Below are 20408 nucleotides of genomic sequence, written 5' to 3' on the forward strand. Positions count from 1 at the left end.
GATAATCGCATTGAGATGCTTCAGTTGAAGTTGAGTGCGCCATCGGAACGTATGAAAATTAATTCTTTGCAAACGGAATTCAAGTTTTTTTTTGTTTTCTGTGTGATATATACATAAGTATGTACATACATACACACAAATGTATTTATATGTACATACATATTTGTATTTAAATCAAATGCGCATATATATGTATATGTATATATATAGAAATCTATATTAATAATCAATATATATGATTTTGATAGACTGATTTGTGATCTTTGTTTATTTCTGCCAATAATAAATAATGAGTCGAGTTCCGTTTTCATATAAACGTTGCGGTTTTACAAACTAAACACGACATACAGTGGTCAAAACTATAGTGAAAATTGTGTGAAAATTAATCACTTGGATATTAGCCTACATAAAAGATTTAGTGTAACAAAATAAGAAAAATATACACTCATTTGAACTGATAACGTTAAAATAAATTATATTTACGTTGCAATAAATGCATCCATTATAGCTCATTCTTATCAGCACTAATGAGCACTTTGGAATTTCATCGAGTACATTTTTTCTAAATACCTCAACTGCTAAAAAATAGGCCTAGTGAAAAATAAAATTTTGCAAAATCAAATAAAAAGTATTCTCAATTCCTTTAACAGTTTTAATGTGCCTAGTTCAAAAATTTATAATTTGAAATATATAAATTTATGATTAAATGTTTCAAATAAATATTTATCGTTACTGGAATATATTTATTCTATAAGTGTTCAAAATCAATAAGAATGAAGAATTCAAAATAATTGAAAAATAAGGGATTTTTTCTAAAATAAGAATTAAAATTAGATTTAATGATTTTTAACTTGATAATGATTTGGATTGCTTAAAATTGTGATAGTACTTTATAGGGATAAAAGAATACGCTAAAGAAGCAACGACAAAATACAACTATATCGCCCCTCATTAACATCTCCAACTATAATAAGATAGACATAAACAGATTAAAAAAAAACTACTTTTCAACCTAAGTAAACTTTCAATTAAACAGAAATCTAACTAGTATAAGGCCATAAATAGTCACTACAAATTCGCAGTAGATTACTAGCTTAAAGAGCTAAATACCAAGAAAAACTCACACCATATAAATAAGACTACATTTACGACATATGAGACTAACACCCGAAAACCCTTTTCTTTTAAATAACTCAAAATTATTGTCATATCCTTGACATGTCCACGAATGTTTCAAAGCCTTAAAAACCCAAATCCAAAACCACTTCTATCTAAAAAAACGTCTGATCGAAGTTGCATAGTATTTTAAATATCATAAATGAATGTTTATGGCTGTCTACTAGAAACCTTACCGACTTCATTAACAACTTTTTTGATAATACTTTATTAAAAAGTAGTAAATTGTCATCTTTGGTTCTCTAATATTTATAGATCTTAATGCAGGACATACTAAATTTTAGCCACGAAATTTCGTCAACTTAAAATATTTGTATTTTTTGTAGCTTCACGATGATGGCATTTCGTGGATGGAAGTGGCTGCAAGTGCTGGCCCTTATCTGGTCAATAAACTTCTCCTATGGACAAAATGTAGACTCTCTGTGCCGCTCTGATGAGGTTTGTGTCACTGTGCAGCGTTGCAATGAGACCGATGATTCGGGACGTTTCAAGGGTATACAACCACGGATAGCTCGCTTTTGTGGTCCTAATATGAATAACATATGCTGCGAGCGAGAGCAACTGGAGAACTGGGATGCCGATGCAGCAAGTCGAGCTGGACAACCCACATCGGGAATAATGACAAAATCAATTGTGGGTCAATCAGTTGGCGACGATGATGAGAGATATGAGAGCTGTGGACCAAATATGGAATGTGTGCCAAGGAAATTGTGCCAGGACAATATAATAATCGATGATGGACGACATATTATCAATCCAAGAATTGGCACAAGTGAGTGTACGAAATCTTTGCATCGTTGTTGCCGCATAGATCAGAAGGTAAAATGTTTAAAAAAAAGAAAAGGAATTTAAAAGTTTATCCAAGTACTTTGTCTGATTTACAGTTAAATGAAGATGAGAGTCCGTATATTGCCAAGCTAACAAATTTCAAATATCGGGGATGTGGCTGGAGCAATCCCATGGGTCTCATTCCCGACAAGGATACCTATGAGTATGACTCGGATGTGTCTCTGTTCGGGGAATTTCCCTGGATGATGGCCATATTTACGGGACGTAATCAATATTTATGCGGCGCCACTTTAGTTCATCCCCAATTGGTAATAACAAGTGCTCACAATATCAGAAATCAAACAGTGGACACACTAGTTGCTCGAGCCGGTGAATGGGATCTCAATAGTCTGGATGAACCGCATGAGCATGTGGTGGCACGTATTCGTCAAATAATCACCCATGAGGAATTCGATCCGGATAGGTATTACAATGATATTGCTTTGCTGGTGCTGGAAGAGCCGATGAAATTGGCACCACATATTCAACCACTGTGCCTGCCACAGCAGGAGTCACCGAAAGTGAAGGCCGAATTCAATACGGGAGTCTGCTATGCCACCGGTTGGGGAACCAAGAAACCAAACAGCGATAAGCTGGAACGCGTATTGAAACGCATTGATTTGCCGGTGGTGGGCAAAGCCGAATGTCAGGGGATGTTGAGAACAACAGTTCTGGGTAGAATTTTTCGATTGCGTCCCAGTTTTATTTGTGCTGGTGGCCAACGGGGCAAGGACACCTGCAAGGGTGATGGCGGTTCACCACTCTTCTGCTCGCTGCCAGGACACACTGATCGCTTCCAAATGGCTGGCATAGTGTCGTGGGGCGTTCAGTGTGGCGAGGAGGACTTGCCAGCGGTTTATGCAAATGTTGCATATCTCAGAACTTGGATCGATGACAAGGTCAAGGCATTGAATTTCACTCTGGAAAAGCCATAACAGAAAACACGACAAATCTCAATCGTAATAATTAATAAATAGAATTTAAACAACGGATTTATAGGCATCCCAAGGAATAATACAAACTTACAGATATCATGGAAAATTAATTCGATTTCTTTTCTTTTTGTTTATGGTATGGTAGAAGAAGGTAAGAATAACATTTTATTGGCCATTTTAAATGGTCTAATACAGACTTAATTAAGTACTTTAAGTAGTTTTTAGTATTTTCAGCGTTATCTATCTTTATTTATATTTCATTCAAAATTATATCAACTTTGTATAGGTTTTAGTGCAGGTTATGCAATGAATTCCCAATTGAATGCAGCAGCCTGACAGTCGAATTCCCAAATCTAGGTGAAGCCGTATTTTAGTTCGACTACGGCAAGAGATCAATTAAGTTAATTTTCCAGCCTTGAAATCATTTTTTAAAGAATATATAGAGTATTTGAAAGAGTATATAATCCTTTGGATATGTTTTTTTTAACCTCCAGCTATGGCCTAATACAAATATGTTAATGGTTTTTTGATTGTATTGACGAACTAGATCCTTATAGCAGAGATTTCTTGCTTACTTATTTAGATCCATATATTTACTTATTTAGATATATATTTATGGTTCGAGATACCCAAAATTATTATCTAAATTACTGGTCCATAGATACGAATCTGGTTTCTATATCTATATATTTTTCACGGGAGCCAGTTACAAGCCTATCATACGTGTTTCCATGTCGGGGTCTGGCATTACCATGATCCTTCCGATACACATGGGAGATGACACGCAAGACTCTTTCTTTAACCACTAGTTTACCATGAAACTAAGTACACAGAAGCTTTGATTTATAGTTATAATTCGTTTATTAATCACTTGAATCACTAAACTAAGACTGCCGCTCTTCCAGAGATCGGGGCCTTAAATATACCTCGATAGGGCTGATCAACGTCTATTGATGGTACTGTGGCCGATGTTGACAGTAGGTTGCTCTTCCGGTGAATTCATCAGAAATGGGTTGGTTACAAAGGTGAATAGAAAAGTGTTTATGCTAAGTGATAGAAAGTTAGTATTGGGTCAAGCGTTAAAGTGCTTACTCTAGGTATAGGAAGTCGATTAAAATGAGTCACAACGTACTTCTTAGGGTTACGGGATGTGTGTTTTGTCATCGTGACTTTTAAAGAGGGCGGGTATACTACCCAGAACTCATTCAGCAGTTTCTGGTATTGCGTGTCGTCTTGCTGCATCATAGTTGGTCGGGGTGCAGGGCATGGATCTACTTGTTCTGAAGGATTTGGCGAATCGTGGAGAAACGCGTGTGCTAACTTCTATGTATATATTTGTATATATATGCTCAATTAGAAGTATTTTCATATACATATGGGAGATGCCTAGGATTATACAGCTTGTGTAATACACGTTTTTGACTTCGTTTCAGTTTACTCTTTATAGCATAGAGCAGTAATTGAGATCCCTGAGTTCATACTGCTTTTCAAGTACTTTCATAGGCGGTCACAGCGGGAAATAGAAGCAAAAATTGAGACAAAGCCTGCAGAAAGATTCCAAGATAGAACCTTTTGACCCACAGTGATGTATGTAAGTATAGACATACATATATTGATAGTTATACATGTTATCAATAAACTATACTACACAATTCTATAAAGACAATTGCTTGAAGATTTGTAGCGCAAATTTATTTATTATTTGCAGGCATACTTTTGAGCGAAATGATTTCTGTTTGATAGAAATATATTCTTATCATTTATCAATGTGTTTCCATGCCTTATCTATCTTGGCTATCTCTTGCCATAGCAACTTGTCTCATTCCCACCCCAACCCCTCCTTCCCAGAGGTTTCCAACTGGGCAGAGCGACCAACTGATTTATTGCAACTTTTATCGCCGCATTGTGAAGTAAAAGCAGTAGCAGAATACGAAGAAGTAGAGAAATAAGAAGGCAGCTTATAAATAGTCCAAGTCATAGCATATTGTAGATGCTGTTTTCCCCTTCCCTTCTCCTCCTTTCCTCTCCACTCACTTCCTATACTTGCACAAAATTAAGTGAAAAAGCTGAAAAGAAACAACAGAAATGGCAACAGCCGAACAACATCAGCTACAGAGAAGCCTCCTTCATGGCCAGCATGGAATCGGGTTAAGAGTTTCTCCCGGAGCAAGAGAAGAAAAAAAGAAAGAAAAACGAAGCAAAGCAGAAAAATGAAATAAAAAATTGAGAAATTACACGCTGTGCAAATAGCTAAAGGGAATTGATTTTCGGGGCTGCTCCCTGCTCCATGAGTGCTTCAGCATCCAGCACTTGAATTGTTTCAGCGAATTTCTTATTATTTATTGCTAATACTCATGCTAGTTGCTATATCTATGGATTAGACTGGTGGTGTATCTTATATCATACATCTAAAAAAAGCTTCTTTAATGACAATATCTTAACATTTTATCATTCCATTTTGAGGGTATAGAAATTTGTACTTTTCGGTATATTCTTCTTTCCACATGAAGTTATAAGCCTTAATAAAAGAAACACCGATGAGAAACTATCATACAAAGATCCCATTATCAATGACTCGTTTTCTCTTTCTGCAATGACTAGGAAAATTAAAATGCTACCTATATAAAATCTATATATTTGCCTTAAGTTGTTCCATGAAGATTCTTATTGGGTATCAGTTTAGTTTCAACATTTAAATTCAGTTTACCTAATCTTAATATTTCAGGCCTTGAGAATGAAACTAAACTGATTTCTTACGCATTCATTTTATAGATGGATAGCTACTAAAACAACAATAGAAACAAACACATTTAAAGTGGCAAATTTGGAGAATTGTGCAAGCAATAAACCGAAGAAAGGAGAGGGAAAGAGTGAGCGAGTTAGTAACAAATAGAGAGAGAAATAGATTTGAATGTGTCGTTGACATTTGCTGTTGTATCTCATTTTCAATCCCCAAAGCACTTCTTCTTCTCTCTAACTCTCTCTCTAACTCACTCCCTGTCTGCCTGTCTGTCCCTCTCATGTCGTGAGCAAATTCATGGTTGATTAGTTTAGTTTCCATTTCCTTGAAGCTGGGGCAAAAATCAAATATTTGCCAAATTGATTATCATTTAATTATAATAAAGCATAATGCAAAATGCATATGCAAACTGCAAATGTGTGCGTCTATGTCTCCCTCTCTCGTGTATGTGTGCATGTTTGCAATTATAATGGCCCTGGCCGCAATTGTGTTGCATACTTTGAGGCACATTTTCTCTGCCCCGCTTTCAGTCTCTGCATAGCTTGTGCCCTCTAGTTCTCTCTCTCTCTCGCTCTCTGGCATCAAATTACAAATGATATAGTATCAAGTGAGGAGGGGTAGGTCGTGAGGGGGAAATGGTTTGGGTTCAAGGGAACCATTGCTGCTTTGTGGCCTGCCAAACGGGAAATAGAAACAGCTGCAAATGGCAGTTAGTTCTGCTGGTGGATGGGTGGCTAAGTATGTGTGAGCCCCATGGATGTTGTATGAAAAAAAAAAAATAGGAAAACATGCCACTAATGTTGCAACACACACTCACATACACATACACGTGAACAATTGACACTGGGTAATTGCAGTGGAAAATCCGCTAAATGCAACCATAACCATGTTATTTAGACACCCTATAAACAGTGGTCTATGATGAACTCATAGAAACTATATAATCAATAAAATGATACATAATATTTTTATAAAAATAATAATTTAACTGTCTTTATCAAATTTTTTAACTATTATTATTTTCAACTTTTGGTTAAAAGTTAAATAAGTAGTTGAATAAAGCTAAAGAAAGTGGAAGTAAAACTAGGAAATACATACTTATCTGAAAGATCCTTCTGAAATGTTTTTTCTTGGGAGGTTCTTAAACATATTTTTCCCAATCCTATTTTAATGCTTCTTTTTTTTAATGTGTATGTTTTTTGTATAGTTTAAGTTCAAGTTTCTTTTTAAGAGCGCAAATAAAAATTTAAATTCTTTTTAATTTACTACTTTTTCGAGATTTAACAAAATTTTTAAGATAACTTTTGGATTATTTTTCAATTATTTAGTATAAATACATCTTGAAACATGTTTAGACAATGATTTATTCATGCTACAGCAACCAGAAAAAGTTATGTAAAGTCAAGAATTGCAAAAAATATGTATGTATGTACATCATTCGTAAATACATCCAATTAGCTGAAACAAGAACTGAGCAAAAAAACATACAAAAGGATTTTGAATTATTTTATTTAAATTTATTATATACAAAATATTTTTCGACATTTACCAACCTTTTTTGTTTGCCTGATCAAGAACGACTATGTTTTATATAGATCTTTTCAATTTGTCCGATTTTGATATCGTTTTACCTAATGAATAGAATCCACTTGGTAAAAAAGATATAGAGCCAAGATATATGATATATGAGCCAAGATATATGACCAAAAAGTCATCTACAACATTTAAAAAGAACACCTGTCAAAAATAGTTAATTACCTTTAATTAACTAAAAAGGCGATACTCACAATAAAATTTCTAATAATGTTTTGTATCATTTGAATGAGAAACCCAAGCAGAACAGAAAGTCTATTATGACCACTTGACCACAAGAAAGAATTGAAAATCTTTTAATCAAAAACTAGATATTATGAAAAAATCAGTTACAGTTACAAAAAAGCGATAAAACTGATTGTAAGATGTAAAATCAAAGACGAAAGGAAATCCTGTCAAAATAGTTGTTGTTGTCTTCAGACTAATTGTAAGACAAAAGTTTAAAACAATTTATATAAAGACAATTTTTCAAATCATGAACAATTATTACTTAAGGATCTTAACTAATTTAATAATAAATTAAAAATCAAATAGTATCTTAAGAATTTCAAAAGTTTTTATAACCTGTACACCTAAAACGATCAAAGCCATTAATAGTAAATATATTCAAAGAGAGATTATGTTTAAAGTCGACTTCTTGTGCTTTAGTCAACTCCTCCCACTCGTTGTTCTGTTTGCCTACTTCAATCTCTTTCTCTCTCTTTCTTTTTGTGTCCGTCTCGCTCTCATAATATTCTTTCACATTCACATTGTTGTCATGCTAATTAACAGCCCGAGAATAAATTACGAACATGCATTTGAAAAATGCCAAACCCTGTGGCCAGTGAAAAAGTGTCATGGCTGCTGGGCTGAGAGGAATGGACTGGAGATGGTGGGGGGGTGGGGGCGGATGAAGTATGGGTGGAAAAGTAGTGAAGCCTGCCAGCTATCATTGTGCTGGTGGATTTCGCTCGTTCGCTTCAGTTCGTTCAGTTCGAAACAATTAAATGCATGCCAACGTTGCGTATACGCAACGCAACGTAACACATTAAGCATGCGCCCCGTGTATGCCGCTTCATATCCAGTTCTATATGCTATTGCTCGGCTCGCCCATACAAACACATATAGGCAATTTCATTTCCTATTCCAAAACGACATGTTGTCAGGCATTTTAGACAATTTGTTATGCAAATTGCTTATTAACTTTATGACCAGCTCTACTTGTCCACTTGTCGCGTTGCACACAAAACATTTTGAATTGTCAATTAGCCTGGATATATGTTTCTACATATGTATGTGAAGAGAGAGAGAGAGAATTAGTAAAAGAATTTATTTAAACAATTCAATAGAAGTTTGAACCATTTTCCAATGTATTTAGGTATGAACATAAAATTGTCAGACTTCGATTTTAATTTATGTTCCTCCAATGTGACTCTTCCCGTGACCAGCTCATCCCCCTCGTTGTATCACCTGCTAATGACATTGGCGCTATGGTGCGCTATGGGCCAAATGGCCTTTAGTTTAATTGAAAAATTTCATTTTGTTTTAGCTAAATGGCAGCTGTGTTATTTATGGCATCTACTCGATGTTGCCCATAGAATTCTCTAGCTATTCGACTCCACCTCCCTCTCTTCCCATCCCTTTCCAACGTAATATAGCCATTGGGCACTTACTCAGTAGCCGTGGCTGGTGGGAGGTGGTCCGGGGGCAATGGCATGATTTGTGTTGTTTCATTTTAATGATGCCAGTGGGAAAGCAAAAAGAGACTGCATAACAGGGCAGTTGGTGTAGGTGTAGCTAAAAATGTATAGCAAAGTTGTTAATGATAAACTCGTTTTGCAATAAATGAGCTAAAGTTAAATAGCTAATAATTAATATTATAGTTTGAAAAGCACAATTTATGCAAGTTTGGAAATCTTCATAAGACGTAAATTCTCTTCTAGGAGAAATTAATTGTTTTTATTGATTTGCTATCTATGTATATCTGATATTATTAGTGCTACTTCTTTGCAATCTTATATGTACGTTTATATGTGCATATATATCTAATCTTATGATGTTCATCAAGTTAACCTCTAAAGTGGATCCAACTTTTATTTGAGGGACAGTTGTTTCGGTTAGAGACCTAAAAGGAAAAAGTTCCCCTTCTAAACATTTGGCAGAATCATTCAAGAAAGACCTTTATTTTACAACTTTCAAAGTTTTCTTTAAAAATTCTTGCCATTTTCTTTGGTGAATCTATAAAGTTCATAATATTTGTGAAGAAAATTTGAAGAAGATTGGATTTTGGAGGTAAAATTAACCAGTTCTCCCTCAGAATTTCCCTAATTTTTAACTATCTCAATATATATAAGAATAACAATATGTTATCAATATATTTCGCCTTTGCCATCTTCTAATTAAATTTATTTTTGTAAAATGTTGACTTTGTTTTAATTGCTGCTAATCTTTTAAAATCTTTATGGCATTTACATATCATGAATTTGAACAAAAATCTGTCATTTTGTAGCTTGGGAAAACTAAGAATTTTTTGAAAAATCTTGGCTAAACTTTTGAGATATTAAAAAAAGAAAAAAAATTTTATTTTCCTGCCTTTACAGCAGTCAATTTTTAATTTATTTTCATTTTGTCTTTATTTTCTTTACAACTCATGTTATTTTTATCATAAAATCTTTACAAAAACTAATTTTTGTTGCCAAATTTTTAATTTTCACATAGAAACCATCGTCAAGATTTGTCAAAACAAAATATGTGAAAATAATGTAAAAAAATTGTTTCTATGAATTTCTAAAATTTGTATACCATTTAAATTTGTTGTTGTTTGAAATATAACTTTTTCAAGTCAATAAAAAAAAATTTTTAACAAAGAGCTGGGGAAGTAGAAATTTTTTTGCCATATTTGAAGTTTAAAAAAATATTGTACCCTAACCTGAAGATTGTGAAATTTGGTCATGGAATTTTCAGTGCTTTTTGGAATGACTTTTGATTATTCCTAAAATATAAAACACCTATAAACATTTAAAATCACTCTTTTGTGACTTCATAACTTTTAAGATGAAGCAACTTTTGGTTATTGTGATTATTGAGCCTTTAAATTTCCATTAGCTTTAAGAGTAACGTTTAAAAGTGCAATTAGGCAGCGTAAAACAATGCATCAAAGCACGACATATACAAAAGGACAAACAGGATACGCCTCCCGCTAGATTCTTTCCGAGCAGTCGCCAACCTAAATATCGTGTATGTGTGTGTGTGTGGGGTGAAAAACAGAAAAAAGAAAACAAGAACTAAAAATACATGCATATGTAGAGCCAAGAGCGAGCACATGAGGAAAAGAACTGCAAGAAATAGTCAAACAAGCCAACTACTACTAGCCACACCCACAAACACACAAAGAGTAGGCGTAGCAAGTGAGTAGATTCCTGTGTCCTCAGTCCTAAGTCCTTTGGGTTCATAAGATTATCTTGCCGACTCTAGACTCCTCCTGACTACCGTCTACCGACAACTGACTTTGCGGTTGTTTGTCTTCGACGGCATTACGCTGCCTTAATCTATATGCAAATTACTAAGTAAGTGTGTGTGTGTGTATGAGAGAATGTGTGTGTGTGTGTGTGTGTGTATACATGCATGAGACTGTAATCATTGTTGTGGTCGTCCAGTCCTTTGCTGTTTAGTCTTTAAGGTACACCAAATGAAAATGTTAGCCAAGAATCAGGCTAACAGGTAACCCAACAAAATTATTCCAAAAATGATATTTTGTTTTAACATTCATGCTAAATTACAACCCTTGCTCTGTCAGAGGCGTGGTCGGAATTATTTCTTACCACAAACCAAGAGATTTGAGCCAAACAAAAAAAAACCAAAACTTTGTAGAACTAAGAACCATTGACTTTAGAAATGGTCAGGAAGGAGACCAACTAAGACGGACTTAAAGCTAAGGTAGACAAGTTAACGACTATCAACATACTCTTTAAATGAAATGGTCATATGAGTTTTGGAAAGAGAATGACACTTTCAATTGATTCAACATTTCTTCAGCAGATTTAGCTCAAGGTAAAATTTCTCAAATCGGTACAACAAAAAATTAAATCTCATGATAAAATTTTGTAAAAATAAAGAATAAAGAAAGAAAATTAAGCTTCAGCCTGGCTTTTCCCCCCTTTGGAATAGTGCAAGATGAGCATATTAAAAACGAATTTAATTTAATACGAATTTTACATGTTTTTCGCTTAGTTAAGAGATAAAAGCTAACAATTCTTCAACTCAATTTCTAGATCGTTTTGGTATTTACTTCGAGATAAAGAATTAATTCAAATACTATACAAACATTTGGATAACAAAAATTTAGAAAATTTTTTTTTTTTATTAAAGAATTTCCTTGGATTGTTTTTTAACTATTTTCATTAGATTTCTTTTTGGAAAGAAAATTTTCTTAAAATCTTTATTCTAGAATCTATAACGTTTTTGGATACTTTCAGAAACAACTCTTTTATGAAGAAGAAGAACTCAGAATGTCAAACTGAAAACAAAACTAAAATTTTAATTCTAGTTTAATTTATTAAATATATAATAATAATTAATATGTTTTATTCACTTATTTCTAAACCACTTTTATCTTTTTAATATATATTCAGAATGCATTTTAAGATAGCAGATTTAAGATTGTTAAGAAAATTATTAAAATTTTAAAATGTCCATGGTTTTAAAAATATTTATATGTCTTTGCCAATCCTATTTACCTATTTCCTAAACACAAAAAATTTTAAGATGGCTAAAAGGCAAAAACTTCGTTTTTGAAAATATATTTTTAATCCCATTTCCAGACAATTCAAACTTTAAGCAAATGAAAAACGATATATAAAATTTCTATCTCTTTGTTTTTGCATTTTTCTTAAAATAATTTTACTATTTCAGTATTGAAGTATTGAAGTGGGAAAAATGGACACAATTCAATCCACAAGAAACACAAGATCTATATGATCTTATCTTTTGCAGAACTTGATTGTTCGACTGGGGATAGTATGGTAAGTAGTCTCTCTGTCTGTCTCTCCCTTCTTCTCTGTCTGGGTACGCAAAACTTCTCACTAGTCCCAAATCATCCATGTCTAGAGTCAATGGAAATCTTGCAAAACTCCTTTACTTGACAACTTCAACTCCTTGAGGATTGTGGCTGGGGGATGGATGGATGGATGTTTGGGTGGAGGTTTGTTGCTTCTTCAACTTGCACTAATTAAAACTGCAACAGCTGGCAGCTTCAAGATGCGAGATGAGAGGGAGAAAAAAAAAGAAAAAATAAGTAAACATTTGGCAAATGTGCAACCGGGCATACAAATTTTCCTCTCCTCACACTTAGTCTCTCTTTCTCTCACCTCTCCCCTGGGTGGGTCTGCATATAATTCGACTAAACTTGCTCTTTGATTTTTTGCTTTTCTGCTTCTTTTTTTGTTTGGTTTAAATTTTTGAACTCTGACTCTCTAACTCCGTCGACAATTGGAATGTTCACAGTCGCTGTGCGTAATTTGATAAGCAAATATTTTTCAATATGCCACACAGACTGGAAAGTGAGAGGTGAAAGAGTGAGAGCATTTAATAAAGAGCGGGCAAACAAAAGGTGAAGCAGGTGAATCAGGTGAGCGACGGGGCTAAATGTTGCCCGGAGCCAACATCAATTTGCATTTGCCGTAAAGAAAACAAAAGTTGTATTTAGCATGGGAAAATGATATGAATGAATGAATATATATGTGCATACATATATACATAAATGTATATGCATGTTTTGCTTTCATTAAATTGCGCACAAATGTTTGAAAAAGAAGGCAAGAAAAAAAAAACAGACCAACCAACATTAAAGAGATGGAGGGATTTTATTATGGTTCCTGGTCCTGCTAATCAGGTGTGGAGCGGAACATTTCGTTTACTTATGTACCTTCATTTTGGCTGCTGCATCTGTTGGGAACAAATTTACCTGGCTTGGTGTCGACATTTTTATGGGTTCTCTCCTCTAACAGAGGAGCAGCAGCAGCAGCAGCAGCCACTTGGGTGCCCAATTAAAAGTTTTAGCACATTTTCACTTGAAATTAATTGTCGGTAAACGTAATTCATGTCCGAGACAAGAATGCGCAAGTGAGCAACAACAGCAGTAACAGGGAACTGGAACAGGAACATGGACACGGAATTGGTAAGGGAAGCGATGGAGAATACATGGTCATGAAGTAGGTGAAGGAATATATATAGTTAAAGGAGCTGAAGGAACTCGTAGAGGCAGGACCACACTCTCTCGTAAGTGTTTGCCAAATGCAACAGCAACATTTTGGTTGGTTTTTGGGGGATCTCGTGTCTGCTGCCACTTTGTTGCCTTATTTTTTGGATCTTATTACCATTGCATACTTATGGGCGCTAATGTTGCAACATTTCGTAAGCGAAATGCTCGTTCAAAGTTGAGAAACGCCCCATAAAGAATGTGTTCAACACACACTTAACCAAATAACACTAGCCATTTCACAAAATTACCTACATTTTCTCTTTTTTTTCGTCAAAATTGAAGTGACTTTAATTTAATTTTTACTAAGTTTGCAAAGCAGTATTTAGAGTTTTTTTTAAATGTTGTTTAAATACAATATGTGTAAGGGACTACATTCTCATTTTTTAACTTCGGTGTATGGGAAAGTTCACATTAGAACCATTTCTTTGTGTTTCTTAGAATTATCTAGAGATGTATATTACAAAGTTCGAGAATTGAAGTCATTTGAATTGTCCAGCAAACATTCAAGTAAATTTAAGAGATTAGATCTCTGGTGTTTATCAACACTTTTTGACGTTGTACAGCCTTCTCTTAGACAACACTGAAAAACCAACACAACAAAACATTAACGAACACCAAATAACCCAATAAAATGGCGTCTTAGACTTCACGTAACAATTGGATTGGTGAATTATGATAATTTAAAAATTAAAAATGCATACAAATTTAATAAGTTATTTTTACCCATCCAGTTGATATCACCTTGGATCTCATGTTTCAATCATATCTTTCAAGTTAAATTCACATAAACAAAAATTAACAATAAAATGGCAGAGTTCTTAAATTTTTCCTTGCAACACATTTGCATGTTTATTTGTAGCTTGCCATTTTTCTTCTCTATCTGCGACAGAGGCGTCTCCAATTTCCATCCAAAAAACGATAATCTATTCCAATTTCAGCAATCCTTCAAGCAAAACAATTGGAAAAACATCAATTTGAAAGCTAACTGCACGACCTCAATAACCACACACTTATTTCTTAATTTTCAAACCAACAACAACCAAGCGTACAATAAGAAAGCTAAGCTGACGACACGGCGTTGCCAGATGCTATGTAAATAACTTATCATATGCCATAGAATAACTATTACAAGTGCTGGTAACCCTAAAAGTGAGATTAAAATGTTGAAAGCAAATGTGTTGCTTACTTTTAGAGGCAAAATAAGTAACAAAGCGAAGCTGAGTACAAGATTTCATTAAAGCTTCTTGGAATCCGTAGTCAAAGGTTAAATAAGACAGCAATTGTCTCTACACATATTTAGCAGCTCCAATTAAGAACTCAGTTTGCCAGCTTTGACCTTTGCAAATGCTAAAGAACTTAATTCTCTCACCTCACATTTCCGACACGACACTTTTCTCTCACACATTCTGTGACCCATTCAAATGTTTATTTACCCTAAAGGGTGGAGTGCGGGGGTAGCGGTAATAGATGCATTTGTCCTTAAGCTTGACTAATCAACTTGGACACTTTCACACACACACACACTCATCTCTCCTCGAGCCAGTGCTAATTATGTGAATTGGCCAAGAGCACTTGGCTCTGTCTGACACTTTGCCAGGCAATTGTCATGGCGACATTTGAACACTTGTATGGTGGTGGGAAAAGAGGAGGAGGAGGAGAAGGTGATGCTAAAATGAATGCTGCATACTCGGCATAGATGAGTGCATATCAAAGAAAAGAAGCGCCAGCATGTGACAAGCTAAACAGACCACCATCATCATCATCATTATCATCTTGAACAGGAACGGAAGAGAAAGTAGAGATGCCAATTCAAATCAATTCTGACAGAAAAAGTCCGGAAAGCAACAGAGTTAGAGTAGGTCAGGGTCAGCTACATATGTACATACATACATATGTGGGGTGCCAGTTACTCAACCATTAACTAGCCCAACTAGCTGACCAAAAATGGAAAAAACACAACAAACAAAAGCCCAAGAAAGACACCGAATGGCTGCCGTTGGTACACTTTTGTGAATTGGCATACACGTGTTCAAAGACAAACAACAATATGCCAAAGACTGAACCAAAATCAACTCACGTTCGGCTCGTTATTTATTCACACACAAGCACACACACACACACACACACACACATTTCCAACTATTTTGGCCTAAATGGTGCACTTCTCTAAATGGCCGCAAAAAAGCATCAAGCAATAACAACACTAAAAATAAGAAGAAGAAAAAAAATAGACCAAAAAAAGACCAAAACGAACGAATGAAACCAAATACAATCTATGTACAAACTACAAACATACAGTCAAATAACAATAACAATTCAATCAAATGTTCTCATGCTGCTCCAATACACATACAAGCAAACATACATACATACATATATCTATATAGGTACATATATAAAAAAAGTATATGGAAATCTTCAAATGGTAACAAATAACAACAATGTGATATTGAAGGGAACGGGGGGTTCGTAAGGGTTAGATCTAGTTCCACATCGTTTGCCTTTAGAGCTGGCTAAGAAATGGTGATAGAGAGCAGCGCGGGGAGGGGAAGTATTTTGGCCACAATGTTTTGATTTAAAAGTCCAAGCTTTTTTTTTAATCTTACCACCTTGGCTCTCTCAGAGGCTGCGCAGTTCGAATGTGTCCCAAAATAACCGTTAGTTATCTAAAGCATCTACAGGAGAGCGAGAGCAAAAGAAAGGTCTTTCTCTCTTTAGACCACATTAGTGGCCAGTAAACAATTACCCCTCACCAAAGTTAGGCGATGTTTTTATACCCTTAACCATAAGGGTATTATAAGATCTTAATCTTAACTGCTTTCAATCCAATTTAGGCAAACTCATTGACGTTAAGAGCTGAAATTTGTTGATTTATTAATCGCCATGGTAGCAAATTTGCAAAAAGCAGAAAGTATCTTCGGAAAATCATTTCTGCCTACACCAAAATTATAAGACGACCACAACTACTCAGCTAAAAGATATTGTAAAAGTTCTATAACTTTTACAATTATGAACTTAAATACATCAAATGAATTCTACCCTTGACCTACCTTTTCTACCTTTGACCCTTACTTAGACCTTCTTGACCTTGTAATAAAATTCATAGAATTTGAAATTCGATTTCTATCAAGTTCCTTTTAGCCTTTGAGGCAAAGTGCTTATGAACAGTTAAAGAGGAAAGATAGAACAGGTATTAAAGACAAAATCATTTAAATTATTGAAAAAATAATTTGAAAAAAAAAAACATGAAAACATATTTCCAGAATCAAGTATGTACTGATATTAACATTTGAGAATAATTCAAACCCAGCCATTCAAGGGAAATAAACAAACATATATACGAAAGTAAAAACAAACATCAGAAGTAAAATAAAATATACATATTTATTTACAAAAATGCAGAGACGCCGCAAATTGAGTTCCATTAAATCACGAAAGGTCAATGTTATAGTTCATCTGATGGTTATCGATCAGGATCGTTTATTGCCAGTGGTTATAATTGGAGCCGAAAGTCGCCTCGATGCCTTAAACGAAATGAATCAAGTGCGTTACTTGGAATTAAGTTAAACAAAATGTATCAAAAATTAACCGACTTCGCGAATTGGAAGATGTTGGAATAAAGCTGAACTTCATTTTGTTTTAGAGTTCCCTCCTTGGCAAACACATTTTTACGACTTCTAGTTTCCATTCCCCGAATAGATCTGTTTAAATTGGTGAGGGGTAAGAACTTGGGTGTGTGTTTGAGTGGGTGGGGAAAATGGGAGGGGGAGGTTGTTGAAGTTTTGCAAACGCGTGTGCATTTTCACAGCCATTTGAACTTGGCAACATTCGCAAAATGTGCAACATGGCGTAAAGAATTCGTGTTAAGAGCAGAATCAGTTAGCAAAAAGAAGAAAAAAAAAAGCCTTTTTCAAACAATTTACATAGAACCAAGAGAACGAGATGTTTTGAGAGTAGACACCCTTTTTTTTTCTTGTATGCACAAATCAGTGAAAACAAAAAGGTCTCCCGCCTATTGACTTAGGCCACGAAAAAAGAAATAAAAGAAATAACTGAAAACAATTGAAATAGTTGCATCAATTGAAATCAAATTGTATTTAATTTACCAAATTGAAATGCCAAAAGGCACTCACATGGAATGCAAGGGACACGACACACACACACACACACACACACACAGTCAACCGCACCTAATGTGCTTTCAATGTCAACGAAAGTAACACACACACCCGAGAGGGAGCAAAAAAGTAGATGGCAACTTTGTGGTAACTTTTGCTACAAAAGTTGCAAAACTTTCACTTTGAAGGACACATGGCCAAGAGATAGACATAGGATGGTATGTATGGATGGGGGAGAGAGTCTCGGCCGAGACAGAGACACTGGAACCGTCAGTCAATCTCAGTTCGCGCCAAAAGCGGAAATCAGATGCCATATCACAGGCAAGACGAACTCAGTGTGTGTGTGTTTGAACAAGGCCAGTCTGTTCCACAAAAGCGGAAATGAAATCTAAGTGAACATTGAGTAAAAACAAACGACAACATAAAATCGAATAACCCAATACTTAGAGACAACAACATTGCACATACGACTTTATCATTGTCATTGGGAGAAACAACAACAGGGCCAATAAAATGCACTCGAGCCTTTTTTTTTTGTTTTCTGTGTTTTTGCCTTTCTAAATTGACATGTAAACCAAAACGAGAGTTTCTACAAGAAAACACATGAAATCGATTTCAAATTTGCAGTAAAAATGCAAATGCCATCTGCAAACAGCAACAACAACAAAAACAAGGACATGCAAATTCCCATTTGACTTACAATAAGTTTCGTTTGTCAAATGTATCAAAAACACACTGGGAGGAACATGTAGAGTATACCACACGTTGACACAGTTTGAAATGCTCCTCCTCTTGTCTCTCTCTATCTGTTGCAATTTGGAATATCAGATACATTGAAGAGATACATTTTCAGTTTGGCATTGGTTTTCATGCATTTTCAATAAGTCAATGTTATGAACGTATGGATGTTGAATGCAGCTGATGGAGGAACGATGAGTCAATTGCTTGTATAGTAACAACAAATCATCTTGGTCAACAGTTGAACAGATGCAAAAACACAGAACTGAATACTTCACTTTGTGGTCGAATGGAAACTCAAAAGCAAAGAATTGTTGAATTTTGCAAAAATCGAAAAAACCAAAAACAAAGACTAGCCCATCGTTCATTAGCTTAACCATTTTGTTGGAATTTATTAAAGACAAAGGCTTACTGCTATATCAGAGACTTAAATTTCAGATGCAAACGAAATTGCGTATACGTCAGGAAGTCCTAAAGCTGTAGAGAATATTAAGGAAATGCTAATTCAGAAAATTCAACTCCAGGGGAAATTGGGTATACGACACATAGTCTCGTGGCCGCAGAAAATATTCCAAGAAAGAGACCAATGGACCCTTTTATCTTACTTCTATATATATAATATTATGATACATGAAGATACAAAATTTGTTACTCCTTGAACCCCTTCAAGGCGTCCCCGCCTTTCAATGGTCTTCCTTTTCTTTCCTAATCCTCTAATGATGTTCCACATCCCCATCAATGTGACTACAACGTGACTATGCAATTTATTAATTGTCTTAGTAATGACAAATCTTAAAAGAAAATTCAAATAAAAAAAAAAAACGTCATTGGCGTCATTTTACGTTACTAATTGAAGTCTTATTTGAATTATGAATTAAATTATCAGTCGTATTAAGTTTTTTATCGGATAACAATCAGATACCTTATAGAGAGTCAAATTATCGCCCATCAAAAAATAGGATTTATAAACTAATTCAAAGCAAGTATCTTCCCTTTCTCTCTCTGTATTTGGAGTAGTCCACAGTATGCCAAGTTTTGGCTTAAAAACTTAAAAAAAAATGGTTTTACTCTTCGAGATTTTTAATCCTGTTAAAGTAAGCTGAACAAAAAATCCTTCAAACTTGACCTACCTGCAGAAATGAAAAGCTTAAATAGAAAGTTTTATCCTGATAGCCTTTAGCTTAAGAGATAACTATCTACTTATACAGATATGATATGACTATATCAACACAGCTTCTAATGAACTTTTTGATGTCGGAAACTTCTCTTTTTCGTGTCACAAACATCCAACCAATTCTATAATTTAAAAAATATATTGGGAGTAAGAACATACTAATTTATAGAATTGTTTCAGACCGACTGAAGGTAAAGGGGACTTAAAAATATGTAAACTAAACATTTGCAGGAGATTTCCAAGCAGCGTTATAGACTATAGAGAAGAAACTCTTTTTTGGAAGATTCTTGAATATCTTTAGAATCTATAATTCAGTTTCTCTACTTTTTTTGGTTTAGTATTAAGCGTATATAAAATTCACTATTTGTTTGTATCTCTATGAATTATATTGTCCTTTTTGTACAACATTGTAGTAGGCCAAGTTGGTTTTGTAACTATAATTAAGTTAGTTGAAAATAGTTTTCAATAATTTTACTCAATAATAACATAATACCTAAGAAAACTTAATACGAATTTATAAATAATGCCGATAAAAAACGAAATATTACAAGCCTTTGAGGATCACAAAGAATATGTAAGTAAAGAATTATGTACCACAGATCGTTTAAAATCACTTCCCTACCCCGCCCCTCGTTTAGTTAAGCTGTTCGAATGTTAAAATTGTGCCCTATGGCATGAGATGTAAATATGTAACATCCACCAAGACATGTGTTAATATGGGCAATTTAATTAATTATTTGATATTCATTGAATGCGGTTTGGGTGTCCAAAATAGTACACAAGAATTGTTGGCAATTATCGCTTTGTCATTGCTTTGTGTTGTCTATTTACTGATCGTAGCCATAGTGGCTGATAAATAGTAAGTAAG

The 20408-nt window shown here is 34.6% G+C and overlaps 2 protein-coding genes across 4 annotated transcripts in view; both read left to right on the forward strand.

Annotated features, from left to right (window-relative positions):
• Positions 1–42: 42 nt before the first annotated feature.
• On the forward strand, positions 43–3049 carry LOC6640556 (phenoloxidase-activating factor 2). The gene is made up of 3 exons (XM_002063048.4): positions 43–117; positions 1503–1995; positions 2061–3049. Exons 2-3 carry the CDS (start codon positions 1510–1512, stop codon positions 2937–2939), a joined length of 1365 nt encoding a protein of 454 aa, XP_002063084.1. The 5' UTR covers positions 43–117; positions 1503–1509; the 3' UTR covers positions 2940–3049.
• A 16930-nt stretch (positions 3050–19979) lies between these two features.
• Positions 19980–20408, forward strand: part of LOC6640555 (mitochondrial sodium/calcium exchanger protein) — a 69865-nt gene continuing 69436 nt past the window's right edge. For 2 of the 3 annotated variants that reach the window (XM_023174760.2, XM_047010234.1), the window contains exons 1-2: positions 19980–20114; positions 20179–20399. In XM_023174760.2, the coding sequence (XP_023030528.2) occupies positions 20064–20114; positions 20179–20399 (272 nt within the window). In that variant the 5' untranslated portion in view covers positions 19980–20063. The remainder of the gene's footprint in view (positions 20115–20178; positions 20400–20408) is intronic. The other variant, XM_047010235.1, reaches the window with a different exon arrangement.

The sequence above is a fragment of the Drosophila willistoni genome (genome assembly GCF_018902025.1).
Source record: "Drosophila willistoni isolate 14030-0811.24 chromosome 2L unlocalized genomic scaffold, UCI_dwil_1.1 Seg196, whole genome shotgun sequence".
NCBI lineage: Eukaryota > Metazoa > Arthropoda > Insecta > Diptera > Drosophilidae > Drosophila > Drosophila willistoni.